This window comes from Dendrobates tinctorius, unplaced genomic scaffold (assembly GCF_039654945.1).
Source record: "Dendrobates tinctorius isolate UK_male_01 unplaced genomic scaffold, ASM3965494v1 ptg000086l, whole genome shotgun sequence".
NCBI lineage: Eukaryota > Metazoa > Chordata > Amphibia > Anura > Dendrobatidae > Dendrobates > Dendrobates tinctorius.
In genome coordinates this window covers 50,016,313-50,037,584 of record NW_027361754.1, presented here as the reverse complement: position 1 = coordinate 50,037,584, position 21,272 = coordinate 50,016,313, and the positions used below count along the sequence as shown (strand labels likewise).

General features: G+C 42.3%; 1 protein-coding gene across 1 annotated transcript in view; it reads left to right on the top strand.

The window, feature by feature from the left end:
- Positions 1 to 21,272, top strand: part of LOC141097883 (probable glutamate receptor) — a 48,251-nt gene that overhangs the window by 20,112 nt on the left and 6,867 nt on the right. The window contains exons 3-7 of the mRNA XM_073585385.1: positions 7,367 to 7,398; positions 9,362 to 9,412; positions 9,885 to 10,067; positions 12,136 to 12,362; positions 19,666 to 19,763. Coding sequence (XP_073441486.1) covers positions 7,367 to 7,398; positions 9,362 to 9,412; positions 9,885 to 10,067; positions 12,136 to 12,362; positions 19,666 to 19,763 — 591 coding nt within the window. The remainder of the gene's footprint in view (positions 1 to 7,366; positions 7,399 to 9,361; positions 9,413 to 9,884; positions 10,068 to 12,135; positions 12,363 to 19,665; positions 19,764 to 21,272) is intronic.

The following is a 21,272-nucleotide window of genomic DNA, read 5'->3' as shown; positions in this document are numbered from 1 at the left end:
CTTAGCTTTACCATTCCTCCGGTATCCTTTCTGGAAAAATATAAACAAATTGACAACTGGGTGTCGCCATTTTCCTTAATTTTGTCCAATCAATGTGGATATTGTATACAAACATACCCACAAGTGCGAACACCCAGTTGTCATTTTATTAATACATTTCAAGTAGGAAAAATAAAGGAATAACAAAAAAGAGTTTTAAAATAGATGTTTCACAATTGTTATCTCATGAGGAATTCTCATTTCTCACCATGGATTTGTCAGGGGAGCAGACATGTCCTTCTAAATGTATTATTCCAGGAAGCACCCTACAGAATAATGACCTACATTCTCAGGTGAACAGGTTGCTTACCAGTGGCATAGCATAGGAGGCACAGAGGTGGTTTACCAAATTCTACTAGAGAACAAAATTTTGGAACCCCCATTCTCAGATTGTATAGGAGGACCAGCAGTAAGCAATATGTGTGCAACCGGTGAGCTCAACCAGTTAAGCAGCAAGGGGCAGCGGTGCCATCTTGGTCTCTGCTGCCAGTTCCTATGCAGAATGCAGCAGTTGACATGAGTTTGTCATTGGCTGCAGTGCTCTGCATAGGCAGGGACAGAGACTGAACAAGACAAGTTTGAATCACATGCACTGTTCTCTCCCATAGCTCCCAGCCTCGATTCTCACTCGAGAAATGCTGGTGGAGCTTTCACAAATTTGAAAGTTTCCCCTATATTAAAATAAGTTAAAAAAAAAAAAAATGTTACTTTCATACACGCTTTACAATTTTGGTTAGGGTTACAATTGCGACTTAGGTTAGGGCTACAGTAATAAAATAATAAATAAAAAAAAAGTTCCAACAATGTCTAACTTTTTATTTTTCAATTTCATTAAAAAAGAACGAAAAAAAAAAAAATTAGGAGGCCGAAGGGCAAACTATAATTAGATCAGTACTTTCTTATAATACAATGTATCTGCTTGGGGAAGAAGGGGTTCCATGCTGGACCACAACTGGTTCTTGGGTTAGGGGGGTGCAATATACTTGCCTTGGGCAATGGCAACCCACTGGTACTCATATCAAATTTATTCTATGATGGGGAAAATGAAAAACTGATCTAAATGAGTAACAATCTCCAACTAGGAGGACGATATATTGCCATAGATATAAGTCTTAAAGTCTTGTTTGTTATACAGATGGTGCCCGTCTTCTGCCACAGATACATGGGTATAATATAAAGTCTGTATAGTCACAGCATAAACTAAACCTGAGCCGTCTGCTTTACTGCAGACGGCTACTAAGTTTATATAGAAATAAACTCCCTATATAAGATCAACATTCACATTGTAGCAAAGAAATGGTTAATGAGCCATGTTCTCAGTCATCTGGATCCAATTCAACTGAAATATGCCTTTGTATAAGGGTTACAATGGCTTCTTTATATAATACCCATCAGTTATACAGCTCCCCATGGTAGGGCTTTCATTATTACCATACTTCAATCTGAATATTAGCCAAGATTTCACGGCAGATCGGGCCGGTGATATATAAGCTCATCTCCAAATAAATTATTCACCATCCATCTCATCACAAATCCTCTTTAGAGAAGAAAAGGACAGGAACTCTAGTGCCGCCTATAGGAAGCCTGATCCTAAAAAAAAGTATATCGACCATTTAGCAATGCCTGCCACATGACTTAGGATAAGATTTCCCATAGGATCATTCCATGACCTATAATCTACTTATTCCAGCTTGGGAGTAAAAACATTCCCACTTAGAACCCCTGGCAGAGGCCTCTCATCCAGCCAAATCAGATCTCCTGCTTGTACTGATGAGGGGCAAACGCCCTGAAACACGAGTCTGCAAATAGTGTCTGGATTGACATCTCATCTTAAGTCATGTGACAACAAGAACTTTTTAAAGGACTGATATTGACTTTTAGGATTGTTACATCCAAATGGTGGCAGTGGCACTAGAGTTCAAATCATCGTCTTCCTGTCTGAAAAGTCTATTGGAGTTTTTATTTCCCTAGAGGAGCAATGCATGGCTTATAAGTCTCCTTAGACTGGCTTGGCACTCTCCACAAAGAGAAACACTCCCCTTTTAGACTCACCAATGCTTACATATTAGCTCGGAGCTGCTGGTTGTGCTGTACCATATACATCATACCTTGTTCTCTGTATCTTTTAAAACTGCAGTCTCTGGGCACCAGGTTACCAAACCTATATATAAGTATACAAAGTCACTGCTGGCTGTATGACATAGCCGACACCCCACTCTTGTGTCCCAGACCAGAGATAAGTGGGATCCTGGCTTTTGATCACTTACATGTCACAGTCAATAGTGAAGGCAACACCTAAATGGTTTTACAGGGGGAGGAGGCTAATTCTGGAAGCCCCTCATTACCATGATGCGATTCTGGGGTGCTTCCAATGGATTCCCAAGGCAGCTAAAGGCTTAATGATGACCCCCATGTTCTGCCATGTAAATAGACCACTTATGTTGTAATACTTCTGCAGAATTTATTATAGAAGTCATCAGCAGTTTGCATGTTCAAGGGGCTATAGATAAGTGATGTTTTTCAAAGCTGTTTTTCATGTGGAGGAGGTTGATAAGTCTGGCCACATGCTTCTGCACCATCAGTGATTTTTATACCAGTAGAGCTGAGCAGTCTGTGAAGAAGGCTGGATTCACACATCGATGTTTCGCGGCCCCCAATGCATGCACCAGTCGCAGTCCCCTGAACAGATCTATGCTTATGAGGCTGTTGAGTTGGGCCAGGAGAACCTTCGACCAGAGCACAAATCTGCCACAATGAGTTTTAGACCCCCACCCCATATTGGCAACATTTTCCAGCCTCCATGAGGCTCACCCATCCAGCTCTGCCTTTACCCCTCAAACTTTCCACAGTCCCACCACCCACTCTTGGAAAAACTCCAGTTTGCACCACATCCTCACTAATCACACATTAGAAGTTCCCACCAAACCCCCAAATCACATACTGTACATAGCCATCAGCTTTGATATGGCCAAAAGATTTTTTTAGGCCGCCGTGATGACAAGGTAGACTCTCTTACCGCACCCTACTTTACTCTAACCTGTTAAAAATGTGTGAAAATACCCAATACTCTTTTTAGGTATATTTTATTTATTTTCCTTTTATTTATTTTAAAATGATCAATATTATCACATACAAGAGACAAATACCATCACACTATGACCGGACTACATGTTACCACCACGTGGTGATTGAATAATACCACATACAAGGGACAAATACCATCACAACATGATCAGACTGCATATTGGCACCACATTGTGACCAAATATTACCATATACAAGGAACAAATACCGTCACACCATGACCAGATCAAATATTACCACTACATAATGACCAAATAATACCATATACAAAGGACAAATACCACCACATAGCAACCAAATACTATTATGCTGATCATTAATAAAAAAAAATCCCACAATATGAATATTACCATAAGTACCTTTATACATAGGAACTTTGTACATAGCATAGCGTTGTGAACTCATTTTCTGGTCTACCAGTTGTGAGTTCTCCTTCTGGGCTACGCCTGGTGGTAACAGGAGGTAGTGAGGTTGATTTAATTAGTAGAGATCTGCCACCTGATGAGGATAACGATTGGATCTCTGGAATCTCAGACTGAATTTAAGACAGCCGACGCCCTATTCTGGTGCTGGTGATTCCTTCTGGCTTTTCAGGTCTTGGTTTTCAGATCTGTTCCAGTCATCTCAAGCTAAGTGTTTCTGCTAATGTTCACACTTGATTTTGTTGGTCTATTCAGTTTTTTTGTGGTCAGCCAGCCCCGGCTGGGGCTGTGCTGAATTTCCACTCTTATTTATCTGTATTTGCCAATTTGCTTTTTGTCCTTTATTAGATTGGCCTCTTTTTTTGCTCTGTCTCAGAATATTTCATAGTGCTGATATAGTGGGAGAAGTCTAGTGACTTCAGGGTTAATTTTGTTATCAGAAGTGTTGGACATTATTTTTGTAGGGTTTTTTTGGGCAGATTGCAGACAGTGTCTTTCCTTTCGTGTCCTTTCTAGTTAGTTTGGGCCCCATCGTTTGCTCAGCCTATTTTACTGCCTGTGTTTGTGTTTTCATCTTGTTTCACCATCAATACATGTGTGGGGGCTGTCTATTCCTTTGGGGTCTGCTCTGGGGCAGTTAGTTTTCCCCTTTTCTTGCTTTAGGCTTATTTAGTCCTCCGGCTGTGACGAGGCATCTAGATTCATAGTAGGAACGCTCCACGGCTGCTGCTAGTTGTGTGGTTAGGATCAGGGGTCTGCAATCTGCATAGATACCAACCTCTCTGGTTTTCTGTGACTTAGCTTGTTTAGTTTTCCTCCTCGGTGACCCATTCATAACAGCATAGTGTATAGTGACAGTGTACAGGTATTACAATGATCACCAGTCACCTTATACACAGGAGCTCTGTATATAGTGTCAGTGTACGAGTAACACAATGACCCACCAGTCACAATATAAACAGGAGCTTTGTATATAGTCTACAGGTAATACAGTGATCATGAGTGACATACACCAGAGCTCTGTATACTGTGTACAGGTAATACAGTGATAACTGATGACATTATACATAGGAGCTCTGTATATAGTGTCAGTGTACAGGTAATACAGTGATCAACAGTGCCATTATACAGAGGACTGTATAGTGTGCAGTTACTACAGTGATCACCAGTGACATTATACACAGGAGCTCTGCATATAGTGTTAGTTTACAGATAATACAGTGATCACTGGTGACCTTATACACAGGAGCTCTGTGACCTTATACACAGGAGCTCTGTATATAGTGTCAGTGTATAGGTAGCACTGACCCAACAGTCACGTTATACACAGTATATAGTGTCAGTGTACAGATAATACAGTGATTAACAGTGCCATTATACAGAGGACTGTATAGTGTACAGGTAATACAGTGATCACCAGTGACATTATACATAGGATCTCTGTATATAGTGTACAGGTAATACAGTAATCACCAGTGACATTAGCTAGAGACGTCACTGTATAAAGTCCTTCATCTTCACTTTTCTTTATCCACTGAAGACCGCCATCACTGCTTCCAGCCAGGACTCATCTCAGCAGAAAATAACACAATTATCAGGAGCACCACTTCAAACACACATTCCCCACTTTTCCCCAACTTCTACACTGTCAAATGAAGAAAAAATTGACACAGTGCCACCCTGCACAGTAACAGGACCTCCACCTCAATTAATCATTTGCACTCCCCCATCCTCAATTCATAATTTGCTCTCCCACAAACCCCACCTTACGTCATTATTTTCTGTTCCCCACCCAGTCTCGAATCATTACAATCATTTACTGTACCCCATCCCCCAGTCTCAATGAAATCATTTTCTGTTCTCCACCCCAGTCTCAATTCATAAAAATTTGCTATACCCCATCCCACAATCTCAATTCATAATCATTTGCTGTACCCAATTCCCCAGTCTCAATTCATCATTATTTCTGCTTGTGCTTCCCCATCACATCCTCAATACAGTAAGACGCCAACACAGAAGAGGCGGAGGGAGCTCTTAGCTACGTGTGATGCCGTTCTGTGGACGGGAGTGGAGCACCAAGAAAGCTCCTTTGCCGACAAGATATGAGTGGCAACCCACCCCTACCCCGGGGGCAGAAGTCCTGTTGCTTCTGCTCAACGGGTCCCATACAACCGCAAGGGTAGTAATGCCCTGATGGTGGCTCTGCTGGAGCATGAGTTGCATTCCGTAAGAGTGTGAATCTGGCCAAAATGAGTGCAGGAGCTGAACCTGTAATTTTTATATATTAGTAAAAGCTACACATCATGTCCTCAATACATTTGTTAATAAACAAAACACAGACTAACCCTTTAAGGCCCCAAACAAGGCCACATCCTTTAAAGTTTTAATGTAGACATCAAGGGACAGGAACTACTATATTGAGCCTACAGAATGGAAGCGAGCAATGCAAACTACCGCTCTCAGGCCACATTCACACATCTGATTTTCATGATAGAAGTACAGATCATCATGTTTGGACCGGCCATTGGTCTCCTGATTATCCATAGCCATACATGAAGCTGTTGATTTTGGGTAAGGGGACCTGCGGTCAGTTGGGACATCGCAATCCGTGCTGGCACCATTAAAAGTCGGACTGGACTTAGGGTTTTTATTCTTTTATAGAGGTGGTGTCACTGGGTCAAAAGGATTCAGTTTTTGCTTTTATTTTATTCGTTTCTCCACTGTGTATGCCGTTTTTGTTTTTTTAAATCCATCCTAGAATACCAGAGATATGGGCCTTTTAATTAATGCTACTTTTTTTTAATCTTTACTAAGGAGGCGTGGCTCACAGCATCCTCTGGGGTGTGTCTTTACACTGCTCTGTATAGTTAACCTGTAAGCCATGTCTCTTGGTAAATAAAAAGGTCAATATCTCTGGAACCGTATGACGGATTTTAAAAAAACAAAAAGTGGAATACTCAGGACAGCAGTGGGAATAAACTAAGAGAAATAACTGGCCACTTGTGCCCAGGTTACAAGTCCCCTTTAAGTGTGCTTTGCAGTCTGAAGTCAAATCTGTTAGTAAAACTAAAGATAAAAAAATCTGGGAATCTTATTCTACATCCCCAAATATTTCTTCAGGTGTTGTTGCATATAAACATCTGTCAGTACAATAGCAAATGAGCAATTATAACCAGGTGGAAGCTCTCTGCGCCTCACTGGTTCACATTGCGGGGGATACCAACGCCCAATTATTTACGGTTCCGTAGAGGACGACAGTTGGAATAAAGACCAGATAAAGGTTTTGCCAGCCTCGTACTGTGAGGCGCTGGGGCATCTGACAGCATCAATTGACAAACTCGTTTTCTCGGAATATTCTCCGGCAGCTCTTCAACTTCTCTTGAAAAGAACTTTTATGTGCGAGAGGCTTTGAATAGGTAACAAGACGATGCATTCTCTGAGCAGTCAACTCAAGCTGAGGAAAGGAAAACAGCCCGGCTTGTTTTACAACTCTTCCATGTCTTGCCAAGGATTATGTAGAGGATAAAAAAAACAAGGAATCTCATGAAAACAAGAAAAACGGGCAATCAAGTCTGAGCTGGACCAGCCAGTGCTTTGTTTTTTGGATGTAATTATATTTTCATGTCATTTAAACGACATTACATCTTTCTTCAGTGGTCAGAACTTCCTCTTGTTGACGACCCCAGAGAAATCTCTGTGCAATCCTAGTCCAGCGTATTTCTAATAAGTGACTGATTTATGGTGTATGCGGAAGGAATTTACATCTTTACTCTAATTCTGAAATCCTGATAACAATTTTATTTATTTTTTTGCCTTTTAAGGTGCAGAAGGATCAGATGGATTTCACTTAAAGGTAAAAACATCTGGAACCAGAGAGAAAAAGGAGCATAGCAACAACTGTTTCTATGGTTACTGAAGAAGGATTAAGTCACTCACAACATGTCTTCCATATGGCAGCAACAGCCTCGTCTTATTCTCTATGTGGCAATGTCTGCCAGAAGCCCAAAATTAGGGCTCCTTTACCAGTCAGTCACATGCAAGGTCCATGGATCTCGCATATAAGGTCCATGGATCTCGCCTATAGGGTCCATGGATCTCGCATATAAGGTCCATGGATCTCGCATATTAGATCCATGGATCTTGCATATAAGGTCCATGGATCTCGCCTATAGGGTCCATGGATCTCGCATATAAGGTCCATGGATCTCGCATATTAGATCCATGGATCTTGCATATAAGGTCCATGGATCTCGCATATAGGGTCCATGGATCTTGCATATAAGGTCCATGGATCTCGCATATTTTGTGGCCAATAACTAGATGTAAGCAGACAAAAGATGATGGAAATGAGATTCAGAGAAGCGGGGAACATTTTTCTTTTAAAGGGGGTTTTCTGGATTTCCAAAACCCCTGTCCAACGGCAAAGTTTTCTTTATTTTTATAAAAACTAGGCTTTACTCCTCCTTACTGGGTCCAGCACTGAGACTATGCTGCTGCTCCCAGTGTCTATTATTGTCAGCAGTGCTGTCATGTCAGCAGCGCTGATGTCACATTGACAGCGCTGCAGCTAATCGGTGAGTTATGAACAGATCTGCCTAAGGCCTGTTTCACACATCCAATTTTGGTCATCAGTCAAAATCCGCCAATTTTATAAAAAAAAAAAAACGGATCTGCCAAAAAAGGGGCGGATCAGTTTTTTTCCCCCATTGATTTGTATTAGTGGCAGATTTTGACTGATGGTCGTCCGTTGGGTCCATTATTTGACGGATCCGCGAGAATTTTAGCGGCTCCTGGGCGGACGAGACGGACACTGCAACGTTTTTTTTTGGTTGACGGTCCGCTATTTTTAACTGCGCATGCTCAAAAGGTGAAAGGCGGGAGGAGTGTTAACCCTGAAATGCTTCTCTCTCTCTCCTTTTTTCCAGGCACGGGTACCTTTAAAATTCAACCTTCGCCGGATCCGTAAATGCAACGGTCCAGTGCCACACGTTGCTATCAATCCGCCGACGGATCTGTTTTCCGCCATTTTCGCGGATTACAAATGATCTGAAAAACTGATGTGTGAAACAGGCCTAAGTTGATGGCACAAGCTGCTGATTGGCTGCAGTGCTGTCTATGCTTTGATGCCAGCGCTGCGGACAATAAGACACCAGGTGCAGTGGTGGAGACTCAGTGATTGATCTCGGGTGGGTGATCAAGGCTTGGTTTGTTTGCAAACTGCAGTCAGGGGAACAGGGGATTTCTGAAACCCCTTTAACAGAAGCAATTTTTATAGGTCACATCCCAGCGACTTTTAATCACTTCCGTAACTCTTGAGGGGTCAGTGTTTAAGATATGGTGCCCAGGAGACTCAACCGTTTTTCTGTGAGTAAGCTAAAATTTATACTGAGGCTGGATCCAATAAGCAGTGCTGGTGGCCTTATGGCTTGTAATTTTTTTCTATTTTATGGTGGGGCTTACAATTCCTAACCCCATCCATAAAAATCACTATTTTTCTCCATAATCCTGTCCATTTCACATGTGTTACAACCAGGGGCGTAACTACAATAGATGCAGCGGTTGCTGTTGTACCCAAGCCCGGGAGCTTGGGGGACCAAAAAGTTTCTTTGGCCTATTACTATTAAAAGCTTGCAATAATTGGGGGGTCCTTATGGAGCTATCGCATTGTCTTAGTATGGACCACGAACAACTGTGTCAATCTGGTCCAAGACGTAGTTTTCTCTTCCTGCCCAATTTGAGCAGTAGAAAACTGCTGATAGATTTGCTTTGATGGTAAACTGAAAACTCTAGCATTAATACTCAATTTTTAATTGCAGGGAAGAACAAAGCGTCAAATTCCAAAAACAGTGATTGTCACCACTATTCTGGCAAGTACTTGATGAAGATTTATAGGCAATAGGCTTTGTCTCCGTGATAATACATATAATTATATTTAAGAAATAAAGCAATCTCTCTCTAATTGGTGATTTTTGGTAATTGAAGCATTTTTAGAAACCGCCATAGAAATCTATTAATGACTTTTCATGCAAAAGAGCCGCAGGTGCAGAGGGCTTTCGCCTGCACTGACAGCTCTCTCCCTCTTTCCCCTCCCACCGCCGGCCCCTTGTCAGTGACTGACAGGTCACTCTTCTCTGTGAGCTGCTCCCCCGCATGAGATCTCATGCAAACGTTGTTATTCCCGGGTGGCACATGCGCAGAAATGTTCTTATGACCGAGAGCTGGACTATCAATCTGTGCATGTGTCGCCCCCGAGAACTACAGCGTTTGTGCAAGATTTTGGTGGGGAGAGCTGCTGGCAAGCTGCCTTTTAATAATGTACTTTCCAATCTTCCACAACAGGAGCAGCCCTTCGCTATGATGACAGACTCGGGTGAATTAGAAGGATACTGTGTGGATCTTCTGTCTGAGCTTTCTCAAGCCTTGGAGTTTAACTACACATTACATGTGGTGAAAGATGGTCGGTACGGCGCCAAGGACCAGAATGGAGCGTGGAATGGGATGGTTGGGGAGATTATTAGGAAGGTAAGTAGCATAATTATTGACTTTCCAATTTATCCAACTTTCCAATGCTTCGTTAAAATTAGTGATGAGTGAACGTGCAAGGATAAGGTACTATCTGAGAATGCTTTGGTGCTAATAAAGTATCTTCAGCGTGCTCGAAAAATATGTTCGAGTCCCCGCGGCTGCATGTCTCGTGGCTATTCAACAGCTGTAACACATGGAGGGATTGTCTGTTAGACAATCCCTCCATGTGTTGCAGCTGTTGAATAGCTGCGAGACATGCAACTGCAGGGACTGGAACATATTTTTCAAGCACCCCAAAGACACTCGGTTAGCACCCAAGCATTCTCAGATAACACCTTATTCAATCACGTACACTCATCACTAGCTACAATCTTTCCCATTTTTAAATTTTTGTTCTCAATAAATATGGACATGCTTGTCATCATCCAGGGGCTAGATCTGTGGACCCCAATAACTTCCAGGAATGTAAAATAAAGCTAGAAATATTGCTCACCCTCCCCAGGTCCAGCACCACTATTCTAGTCTCTAGGCTGCAACAGAACAACTGCAAAATACATTACTGCTGTTGCCAATCACTGAGCTCAGAAGCTTGTTCGTTCTTCATCAGCAGAGCTGCTGAGCTCAGTGATTGGCTGCAGTGGTAATCAGCACTGCAGCAATTATGTCACTGGTGCAGCCAAAACAGAGACTGGAGCAGAAGCCGCTGGGAGACAGTGCTGGACCTTGGAAGGACGAGTATTATCTGGTTTTGTTTTTTTACATGACGGCAAGGATTTGGTGTCCATCTTATTGAGAGTAGAAAACTTTTTAAAAATGGAAATATAAAAGTGATAACTATTAGACCTTTTTACAGCAAACATTTCCTTAAATTTTCACGGCTATCTTATAAATAATGGGGCCATAGCACTATTGTAGCACTGCATCCCACTCAAGGTTTCTAAACCTAGCAGTGGATGTCTGCATAGAGCTGCACGGAATAAAACACTTATTTTTATTAAATATGGCAAGTTCTATGACATTTAGCATGCTACTTTTGCCAAACAGTTTTTAAAACTGTAAAATTAGGTACGATTCAAGCATAGCAACAAGTTCTACTTGTAAAAACACGTGGACAATAAAACTGCATTTGGTCATAGAAAAACTGTTGTGGCACCCCACACAGTATGATGGCACCACATCCCCAGATAGTATTTTCCCTACACCGTGTGATTCCCCATACAGTATGATGTCACCACAGTCCCCCTCGCACAGTATGATGGCACTACATCACTTATACAGCATGATTTCCCCATACAGTATGATGTCACCACAGTCCGCTACAGATTGATGGCACCACATCCCCATATAGCATGATTTCCCCCACACTGTGTGATTCTCCCATACAGTATGATGGCACCACATCCCCCATATAGTATTATTTCCCCCATGCAGCGCAATGCCCCTCTACAGTATGATGTCACCACAGTCCCCCAAACAGTATGATGGCACCACATCCCCATATAGCATGATTTCCCACACACCATGCGATTCCCCCATACAGTATGAAGATATCACATTCCCCACAGTTTGATGGCCACCACAGCTCCCACATTCAGTATTATGGCCACAACTGTCACCCACACAGTGTGATGGACCTACACACATTAGGATGACTCCACAGACTTCCACAAGTCTATGGACAGATAATAGCCGCACGTTCACACAGACCTGTAGATCTGAACTATGGGACAAAACTGAGTTTCAGACCATGTTATAAGGGAGCACAAATAGTATGTGGAACCTCTACCACAGCACTGCGTCACGCCTGAACATTAATGACACTAAAGTTAGAGTTGTTCGGCATTAGAAGTGATTTACTTTTTTTCTAGAACCCGTGCCACTGCTGTCTGTGGACTGTATCTGGTATTGCACTTGAATAGAGACAAGCTGTAATACCTAACAAGACCCTTGGCTAAGGGTGGCGCTGTGTCTAGGAAAACAAGGAGACTTCATTTACTTGATACAATTGTGATATGGGTGAAAAAAACCTCAGATTGGTTTAATTTACATCTTTTTGTTCTTCTAGGAAGCAGACTTGGCAGTGGCTCCTTTAACCATTACTTCGGTGCGAGAAAACGTTATCTCATTCACCAAACCTTACCTGCAGACTGGCATCGGCATACTCCTCAAGAAAGAGTCCTCTTCAGAGGGGTCTTACCTTTTCGGCTTCCTGAATCCTTTCAGCAGAGAGTTGTGGATAGGAATCATAATCTCCTATGTGATTACCTGCCTGTGCCTGTTCCTCGTGGGAAGGTGAGAACGGTCAGAGCGCTTGTCCTAGTCATTAATGGGGTTTATGGAAATAAGCAAAATTGGCCCTAAATTGCAGAATGCTAAACAAGTAAGGAAATAACTATTGATTTCTCCTTGAATCTCCCGCCGTTCCAGCCAGGGACGGACTGGGACTGAAATTCAGCCCTGGCAATTGAAAGCACACAGGTCCATGCTGTCCCTGTCCCCAAGCACCAGATGGGAATGTCTATTAACCCCTTCACGACCTTTGACGCCACATAGGCGTCATGAAAAGTCGTGCCAAAACGACCCATGACGCCTATGTAGCGTCACGACTTTAAAGCCCCCCTGCGGGTCGGGTGACCTAGGTCACTGAAAGGTCACCCGACCCGCAGATACAGGGGGCTTTGTTCTTCACCATAGGGGGCGTGGCTTTGCCCCCTCGTGGCTACGATCGCTCTGATTGGCTGTTAAAAGTGAAACAGCCAATCAGAGCGATAGTAATATTTCATCAATGAAAATTGATGAAATATTACAATCCAGCCATGGCCAATGCTGCAGTTGCATCGGACATGGCTGGAGACCGTGATCCGACCCCGATCGGCCCCCGATACCGACTGACGGCGGCAATGTGCCGCCGCCGTCATTATCTGCTCCCCTCCCCCTTCTCTAGGCTCCCACCACCTTCCGACCCCCCCACCCCCCGGTTCCTCCGATGTCCCTCTCCTGCTCCCGGTGTCCCGCGGTCCTGCTTTATGGGCGCCGCCATCTTGGAAAATGGCGGGTGCATGCGCAGTGCGCCCGCCAGCTGCAATTCATTCATTCTATTTTGATCACTGTGAGAGTTTATCACAGTGATCAAAATAGAATGAAAAGTAAATAAACACCCCCCGTTTATCACCCCCATAGGCAGGAACAATTAATAAAATAAAGAAATTATTTTTATTTTTCCATTAGGGTTAGGGTTGGAAAGAGGGTTAGGGCTAGGGTTAGGGTGGAATTAGGGTTAGAGTGGAATTAGGGTTAGAACTAGGTTTAGGTTGGAATTAGGGTTAGGGTTGGAATTAGGGTTAGGGGTGTGTTGGGGTTAGGGTTATGGTTAGGGTTGGGATTAGTGTTAGGGATGTGTTGGGGTTAGGGGTGTGTTGGGGTTAGGGTTGGAGTTAGAATTGAGGGGTTTCCACTGTTTAGGCACATGAGGGGGTCTCTAAACGTGACATGGTGCAACCATTGATTCCAGCCAATTTTGCGCTCAAAAAGTCAAACGGTGCTCCCTCCTTTCCAAGCCCAGACGTGTGCCCAAACAGTGGTTTGCCCCAACATATGGGGTATCAGCGTACTCAGGAAAAATTGCACAACGACTTTGGTGGTCTAATTTCTCCTGTTACCCTTGGGAAAATAAAAAATTGGGGGCTAAAAAATTATTTTTGTGGAAAAAAAATTATTTTTTTATTTTCACGTCTCTGCGTTATAAACTTCTGTGAAGCACTTGGGGGTTCAAAGTGCTCACCAGACATCTAGATAAGTTCCTTGGAAGGTCTAGTTTCCAAAATTGGGTCACTTGTGGGGGTTTCTACTGTTTAGGCACATCAGGGTCTCTGCAAACGTAACGACGACCGCAGACCTTTCCATCAAAGTCTGCATTTCAAAACATCACTACTTCCAGTCTCAGCCCTTATGTGCGCCCAAACAATGGTTCCCCCCCACATATGGGGTATCGGCGTACTCAGGACAAACTGGACAACTTTTGGGGTCCAATTTCTCCTGTTATCCTTGTGAAAATAAAAATTTGCGAGCTAAAAAATCATTTTTTGAGGAAAAAAAATGATTCATTTTCACAGCTCTGCGTTATAAACTTCTGTGAAGCACTTGGGGGTTCAAAGTGCTCACCATACATCTACAGTTGATAAGTTCCTTGGGGGGTCTAGTTTCCAAAATGGGGTCACTTGTGGGGGGTTTCCACAGTTTAGGTACATCAGGGGCTCTGCAAATGTAACATGCTGCCCGCAGACCATTCCATTAAAGTCAGCATTTCATAATGTCACTACTTCTCTTCCGAGCCCCGACGTGTGCCCAAACAGTGGTCCCCACCCACATATGGGGTACCAGCGTACTCAGGACAAACTGGACAACATTTTTTGGGGTCAAATTTATCCTGTTACCCTTGTGGAAAAAAATTGCTGGCTAAAAATAATTTTTTTTTAGGAAAAAAAATTTTTTGTTTTCACAGCTCTGCGTTATAAACTTCTGTAAAGCATTTGGGGGTTCAAGGTGCTCACCACACATCTAGATAAGTTCCTTTGGGGGTCTAGTTTACAAAATGGGGTCTTTTGTGGGGAGTTTCCACAGTTTAGGTGCATCAGGGGCTCTGCAAATGTAACATGATGCCCGCAGACCATTCCATCAAAGTCAGCATTCCAAAATGTCACTTCTCTTCCGAGCCCCGACGTGTGCCCAAACAGTGGTCCCCCCCACATAGGGGGTACCAGCGTACTCAGGACAAACTGGACAACTTTTGGGGTCCAGTTTATCCTGGTACCCTTGTGAAAATAAAAAATTGCGCACTAAAAAATAATTTTTTGAGGAAAAAAAATATTTTTTATTTTCACGGCACTGCGTTATAATCTTTTGTGAAGCACTTGGGGGTTCAAAGTGCTCACTATGCATCTAGATAAGTTCCTTGGGGGGTCTAGTTTCCAAAATGGGGTTATTTGTGGGGGTGCTCCAATGTTTAGGCACACAGGGGCTCTCCAAACACGACATGGAGAGATATTTTTCATTCCAAAAAGTCAAATGGCGCTCCTTCCCTTCTGAGCCCTGCCGTGCGCCCATTGGTTCCCCCCACATATGGGGTATCGGTGTACTCAGAACAAATTGCACAACAACTTTTGTGGTCCAATTTCTCCTGTTACCCTTGTGAAAATAAAAAAATAGCGTGCTAAAAAATCATTTTTGAGGAAAAAAAATGATTTTTTATTTTCACTGCTCTGCGTTATAAAATTCTGTGAAGCACCTGGGGGTTCAAAGTGCTCACCACACATCTAGATAAGTTCCATAAGGGGTCTAGTTTCCAAAATGGTGTTACTTGTGGGGGGATTTCACTGTTTAGGCACACAGGGGCTCTCCAAACGCAACATGGTGTCCGATAACGATTTGAGCTAATTTTCCATTCAAAAAGTCAAATAGCGCTCCTTCCCTTACGGACCCTGCCGTGTGCCCAAACAGTGGTTTATGACCACATAAGAGGTATCGGTGTACTCAGGAGAAATTGCCCAACAAATTTTAGGATCCATTTTATCCTTTTGCCCATGTGAAAATGAAAAAACTGAGGCTAAAAGAAAATGTTTGTGAAAAACAAAGTACTTTTTTTTTACCGATCAATTTGTGAAGCACCTGGGGGGTTCAAAGTGATCATTATGCATGTAGATAAGTTCCTTGGGGGGTCTAGTTTCCAAAATGGGGTCACTTGTGGGGGAGCTCCAATGTTTAGGCACACAGGGGCTCTCCAAACGTGACATGGCAACCGCTAAATATTCCAGCATGTTTTCCATTCAAAAAGTCAAATGGTGCTCCTTCCCTTCTGACACCTGCCATGTACCCAAACAGTGGTTTATGACCACATATGAGGTATCTGTGTATTCAGGAGAAATTGCCCAACAAATTTTAGGATCCATTTTATCCTGTTGCACATGTGAAAATGAAAAAATTGAAGCTAAAAGAAAATTTTTGTTGTAAAAATTAAAATGTCCATTTTTTCTTTCCATGTTGCTTTAGTTCCTGTGAAACACCTGAAGGGTTTAATAATCTTTTTGAATGTAGTTTTGAGTAGCTTGAGGGGTGCAGTTTTTAGAATGGTGTCACTTTTGGGTATTTTCTGCCATATAGACCCCTCAAAGTGACTTCAAATGTGAGGTGGTCCCAAAAAAAACTGGTTTTGTAAATTTTGTTGTAAAAATGAGAAATCGCTGGTCAACTTTTAACCCTTATAACTTCCTAACAAAAAAAATTTGTTTCCAAAACTGTGCTGATGTAAAGTAGACATGTGGGAAATGTTATTTAGCAACCACTTTGTGTCACATAACTCTCTGGTTTAACAGAATAAAAATTCAAAATTTGAAAATTGCGATATTTTCAAAATTTTTGCCAAATTTGATTTTTTCACAAATAAACGCAAAAATTATCGACCTAAATTTACCACTAACATGAAGCCCAATATGTCACGAAAAAACAATCTCAGAATCGCTAGGATCAGTTGAAGCGTTCCTGAGTTATTACCTCATAAAGGGACACTGGTCAGAATTGCAAAAAATGGCCAGGTCATTAAGGTCAAAATAGGCTGGGTCATGAAGGGGTTAATAATATAACCCTACATGGGGAAATTCAAGATTTACTACAAGACCAATATTTCTAATACCAATAATATTGCTATATAAGATTGAATAATAATAAAACTGCACATAGAGTGTGCAACTTCAAGCCTGGAGAACTTTCACTAAAACCACTGTACTAGGACTGATATCACCACCATACAGTGACCATATAATGGTAATATCGGCTCTACACCAGTGATCAGCAGACCATACATGTGTGTACTGTACAGGTTCTCATGAGTGATGTTCTTGCTGATTGTAACCATTAATTTTCCCTTTTCTTTTCCATTTGGCCCAGACCACCATGACCTCTTCTTCCATCTTTAATTTGTCCCTGTAAAATGTAACGCGCAGACATTCTTGACTTACTACTTTTCCAGGACCTTCCTCAAATTCTACGCAAACCATGTAGTGCTATTAACAAAGCTCTAGCCTGTCATAATGCACCTTATTTGCCCCATAGAGTAATAGTACCCTCCTATGGTGCCCCACACAATAACAATGCCCTCACTGTGCCCCTACACAGTAATAATGTTCCCTCTGTACTTCCTTGTAGTAAAAATGCTGCACCTCCTTACAGTTATACAGAACCCTCTAGAAATAACATCCCTCTGTGCCCCCTCATGATTATAAGGAAGCACAATGGGGAGGTATTATAAAAAGACACAATGGGGGATCGTTGCAAAAATGGAGGCTGACACATTTAGACGGGCTGCGCTGCGGGAATGAAGAGCCTTGGGATTCCAAAACGATTTTTATTAATACCAACATGGTTCTGCACCAGAACAGCACCTTTCTCAAGGTATAAAAACCAAGTGAGTCATTATCATTATAGGGAAATCCATGGAGGCATAATAATAGTAAAGCAGCAAAGGGGTTGTTTTTATTATTATAAAGTGGTACAGGGTCATTATTATAAGGCTTCAAGGGGAATAAAATTAAATGAGGCACAAGGTAATTATTAGGCAACACAAAAGTACATTATTACTGTATGGTGCTGCATAGCTATAAGAAGGCACAGGGGAACATTATTATAATGACACTCAGTGACTCTTTATTGGAATAATGCTCCTGAGCAGGGGCGTATACATAGATAACAGGTGCCCCATAGCAACAGTCACAGAAAGGTATACCTCCCAACTTTCTAATGAAGCACTCCTCCTCCCACCAAAATTTTTATCCTCTTAACATATTGCAGTCATCATATTCTATAGCACTGGGTACTTACAATTGCTAATTTTCCTTTCTACTCAGATAATTCTTCTGTTTTCCAATAGGTCTATGACATCACGTGATTAAAAACAGACTAGCTGAATCCTTCCAAGCTCTGTGTAGAAACAGGACGTCTCTTTTCCCTATATGAGTCACTGGCAAGGGTATAGAGGGAAACCTGGGTCAGAAGTTGAAGAGAGGGATGATAAATGCAGGAAAAAAGAGACTTCCTGTTTCTACATAGAGACAAGAGAATTATCTGGGTAGAAAGGCAAAATGAGCAATTGTACGTACACAGTGCTATATAATATGATGACTGCAATATATTAAGAGGATAAAATCTTTAATGGGAGGACTTCTTTAAGACACAGTGAGGGATATGTATTATGGCACTTGCACAATTATTTTGCCCCTACTGAAGCCCTTAAGTGGTCTCACCCACTAGGATACCCCTTTCATAACTTCCATAGAGTATGATGACACCATACAGTAAGATGGTCACTACTGCTCCCCCATTGGCTACAGCCCATGGTATTCACCACAGCCCACAATATACAGCATGATGTCCACCACAGTCCCCTATATAAAGTATGATGTCTACTAAAGCCAACATAGTATGATGTCCCCCATTACCACCCGATACAGTATGATGGTCACCACAGCTCCCCACACAGTATAATGGCCACAAAAGACCTCCACATATTTTCATGGCCTCCACAGCCACCCCACACATTATAATGTCCACCACAGCTACCCTACACAATATAATGTCCACCACAGTAACCCCACACAGCCCCCTATATGGTATGATGGTCCACCTCACAGCCTCCTATATAGTATGTTGGTCCTTCCACAACCCCCCATATAGGATGAGTGTTCCCCCAACAGCACCCTATGTAGAATGATGTCCACCTCACAGCCCCCTCTATAGTATGAAGGTCTTCTCAGGAGTCCCCATCAGCCCCTTTTATAGTATGTTGGTCCACCCCACAGCCCTTATTTACAGTAGTATGATGGTTCACCTTACAGTCCTCTATAAAGTATGATGGTCAACCCCACAGGCCCCTTATATAGTATGATGATCCATGTCACAGCCCCCTATATAGTATAATGGTCCACCCCACAGTCCCCAATATAGAATGATGGTCCACATCATAGCCCCCTATATAGTATGATAGTCCACCTCACAGCACCCTATATAGTATTATGGTCCTCCACAGCCCCATTAATAAAAATCCTTATACTCACTTACTCCAGACACCTCATCCTCCGCAGCCTCCGTCTACTTTTTTTTATACAGTCTTGCAGTGGATACTGGTGGCACAATGCAGTGACATCATTGTACCACCAATGTCCCCTGTGTAGCGTCGGCCTCCGGCAGGTCGCAGTCTAAAAGGAAGCGTGCAGTGTCACGCCGATGGCTCTATTTTCTGTCACAACTGTTAATTGAATTGGTGCTTTTAGGACACTGATACGGTTAACAGTGTAGCACAGAATGCTGCCCATGGTCGTACATGGTCCAGCGCCGACACTCCTTCGGTAATGACATCCCAATCATCAGTCACTTGACCGCTGCAGCCAATCAATGCCCTTAGTTTTCTGCACATTCATATGTTACCATTAGGGACAGTTTTCTCCTAGGTCATTGTGCTAAAAACTAAATACGGTAGATCTCCACAAGGATGATCCGTTAATTTCATGTAATGTAACACATAATTGACAGTGACTTTCTATTTTATAAGGTTAAGTCCATGTGAATGGGCCGAACCCTCCAATGAACAGAACCAGTATACTTTCCTGAACAGTCTTTGGTTTGGCATGGGGGCATTCACACTGCAAGGTAAGTCACATCTTCCTTAACGAGGATCAGTCTACAGTTTTCACAATACAAACTGCATAAATTATTAAATAAATCTTAGACCTGATGAGGCCGCTGTAGTTACAATATTGACATGAAGTTTCAAAGTAGTATAATCTTTTATGAAAGTCTGACTCAATCTCCTCCCATCTAGCCTGACTGACAGCTTGTCAGTGTCCCTCCACCCTGCTGAGATCTCACAATGCTTAGTACAAACAGCAGCTGTCAGTCAGGCTGGGTGGGATGAGACTGAATAAAACTGGACTCATGAGCTCCCTGAATCTATTAAAAGGGTAATCAAAAAACACAATATATGTAGTGGGGCTAAGAGCATATTCGTATCAGGCTTTCCTACAATATAACCAAGATATAAGTACAGTGGAGTACTCCAAATGCGAAATCAAAAAACTTTAGAAAAAAAAGAAGTAGCAGCAAATCACAATGAATGAATACACATATATTTATTGAAAAAAATCACAATAAAAACAGATTAGATACAATGCATATAAATACAGAACATACAAACGGAGCAGACATGAAGCTAAGCAAGGGATGGGTGTAGGGTCAAAAAATAGTAAGACCTGGGAAAGCTGAGTGGACAGAGATTATAAGTGCACATAGGTAGCGCCAAATAAACCTAAGTAACTACCAGTGGAGCCTGAGGGGGTTGGAGCGTTCAGGACCTACTATGGGTAAGCTATTGAATGGGTGCTATGGCTTGTTATGTTACTGACACAGATATACCCCAAATCTGTGTGTCAGTAACAGAACAAGCCATAGCACCCATTCAATAGCTTACCCATAGTAGGTCCTGAACGCTCCAACTCCCTCGGGCCCCACTGGTAGTTACTTAGGTTTTCATTTGGCGCTACCAATATGCACTTATAATATCTGTCCACCCATTTTTTGACCCTACACCCATCCCTTGCTTACCTTCATGTCTTCTCCGTTTGTATGTTCTGTATTTATATGTATTATGTCTAATCTGTTTTTATTGTGATTTTTTCAATAAATATTCCTTGAATCTAATGTTGAACTTCTACAAATGAGGGCATTTGAAGGGGCAGAAACTGATTCCAGCAATGTGTGACTTACTGAACTGTGTGTTGCCGATTCAATAAAATCAGTGTTTTATCAGCAGGAGATTCACTACAGGACTAGGTGTCTGGTGCCTCCTGGTCCAACCCCGCCCACACCACTGATTGGCTGATTTCTGTGCACATTGACAGAAAACTGCCAGTGGTGTGGGTGGGGTTATACACAGCTCAGCCTTCTAAACTCTGCTAGATCTACAGCAAAGAAAACTGTGTCTCAAAATGACTGCAAGCAGCTCAGTAAGTGACACATCATTGGAATCAGGGTCTCAACCCCTACATTACGCTGTTGTTAGATTACAAAGCAAACACCTGGTCATTGATTCTTTTTAATATAAAGGTCATTCTAAAATAGATTTTTCATTGTACATACACCAGTCTCATCAGGTATTAGAAA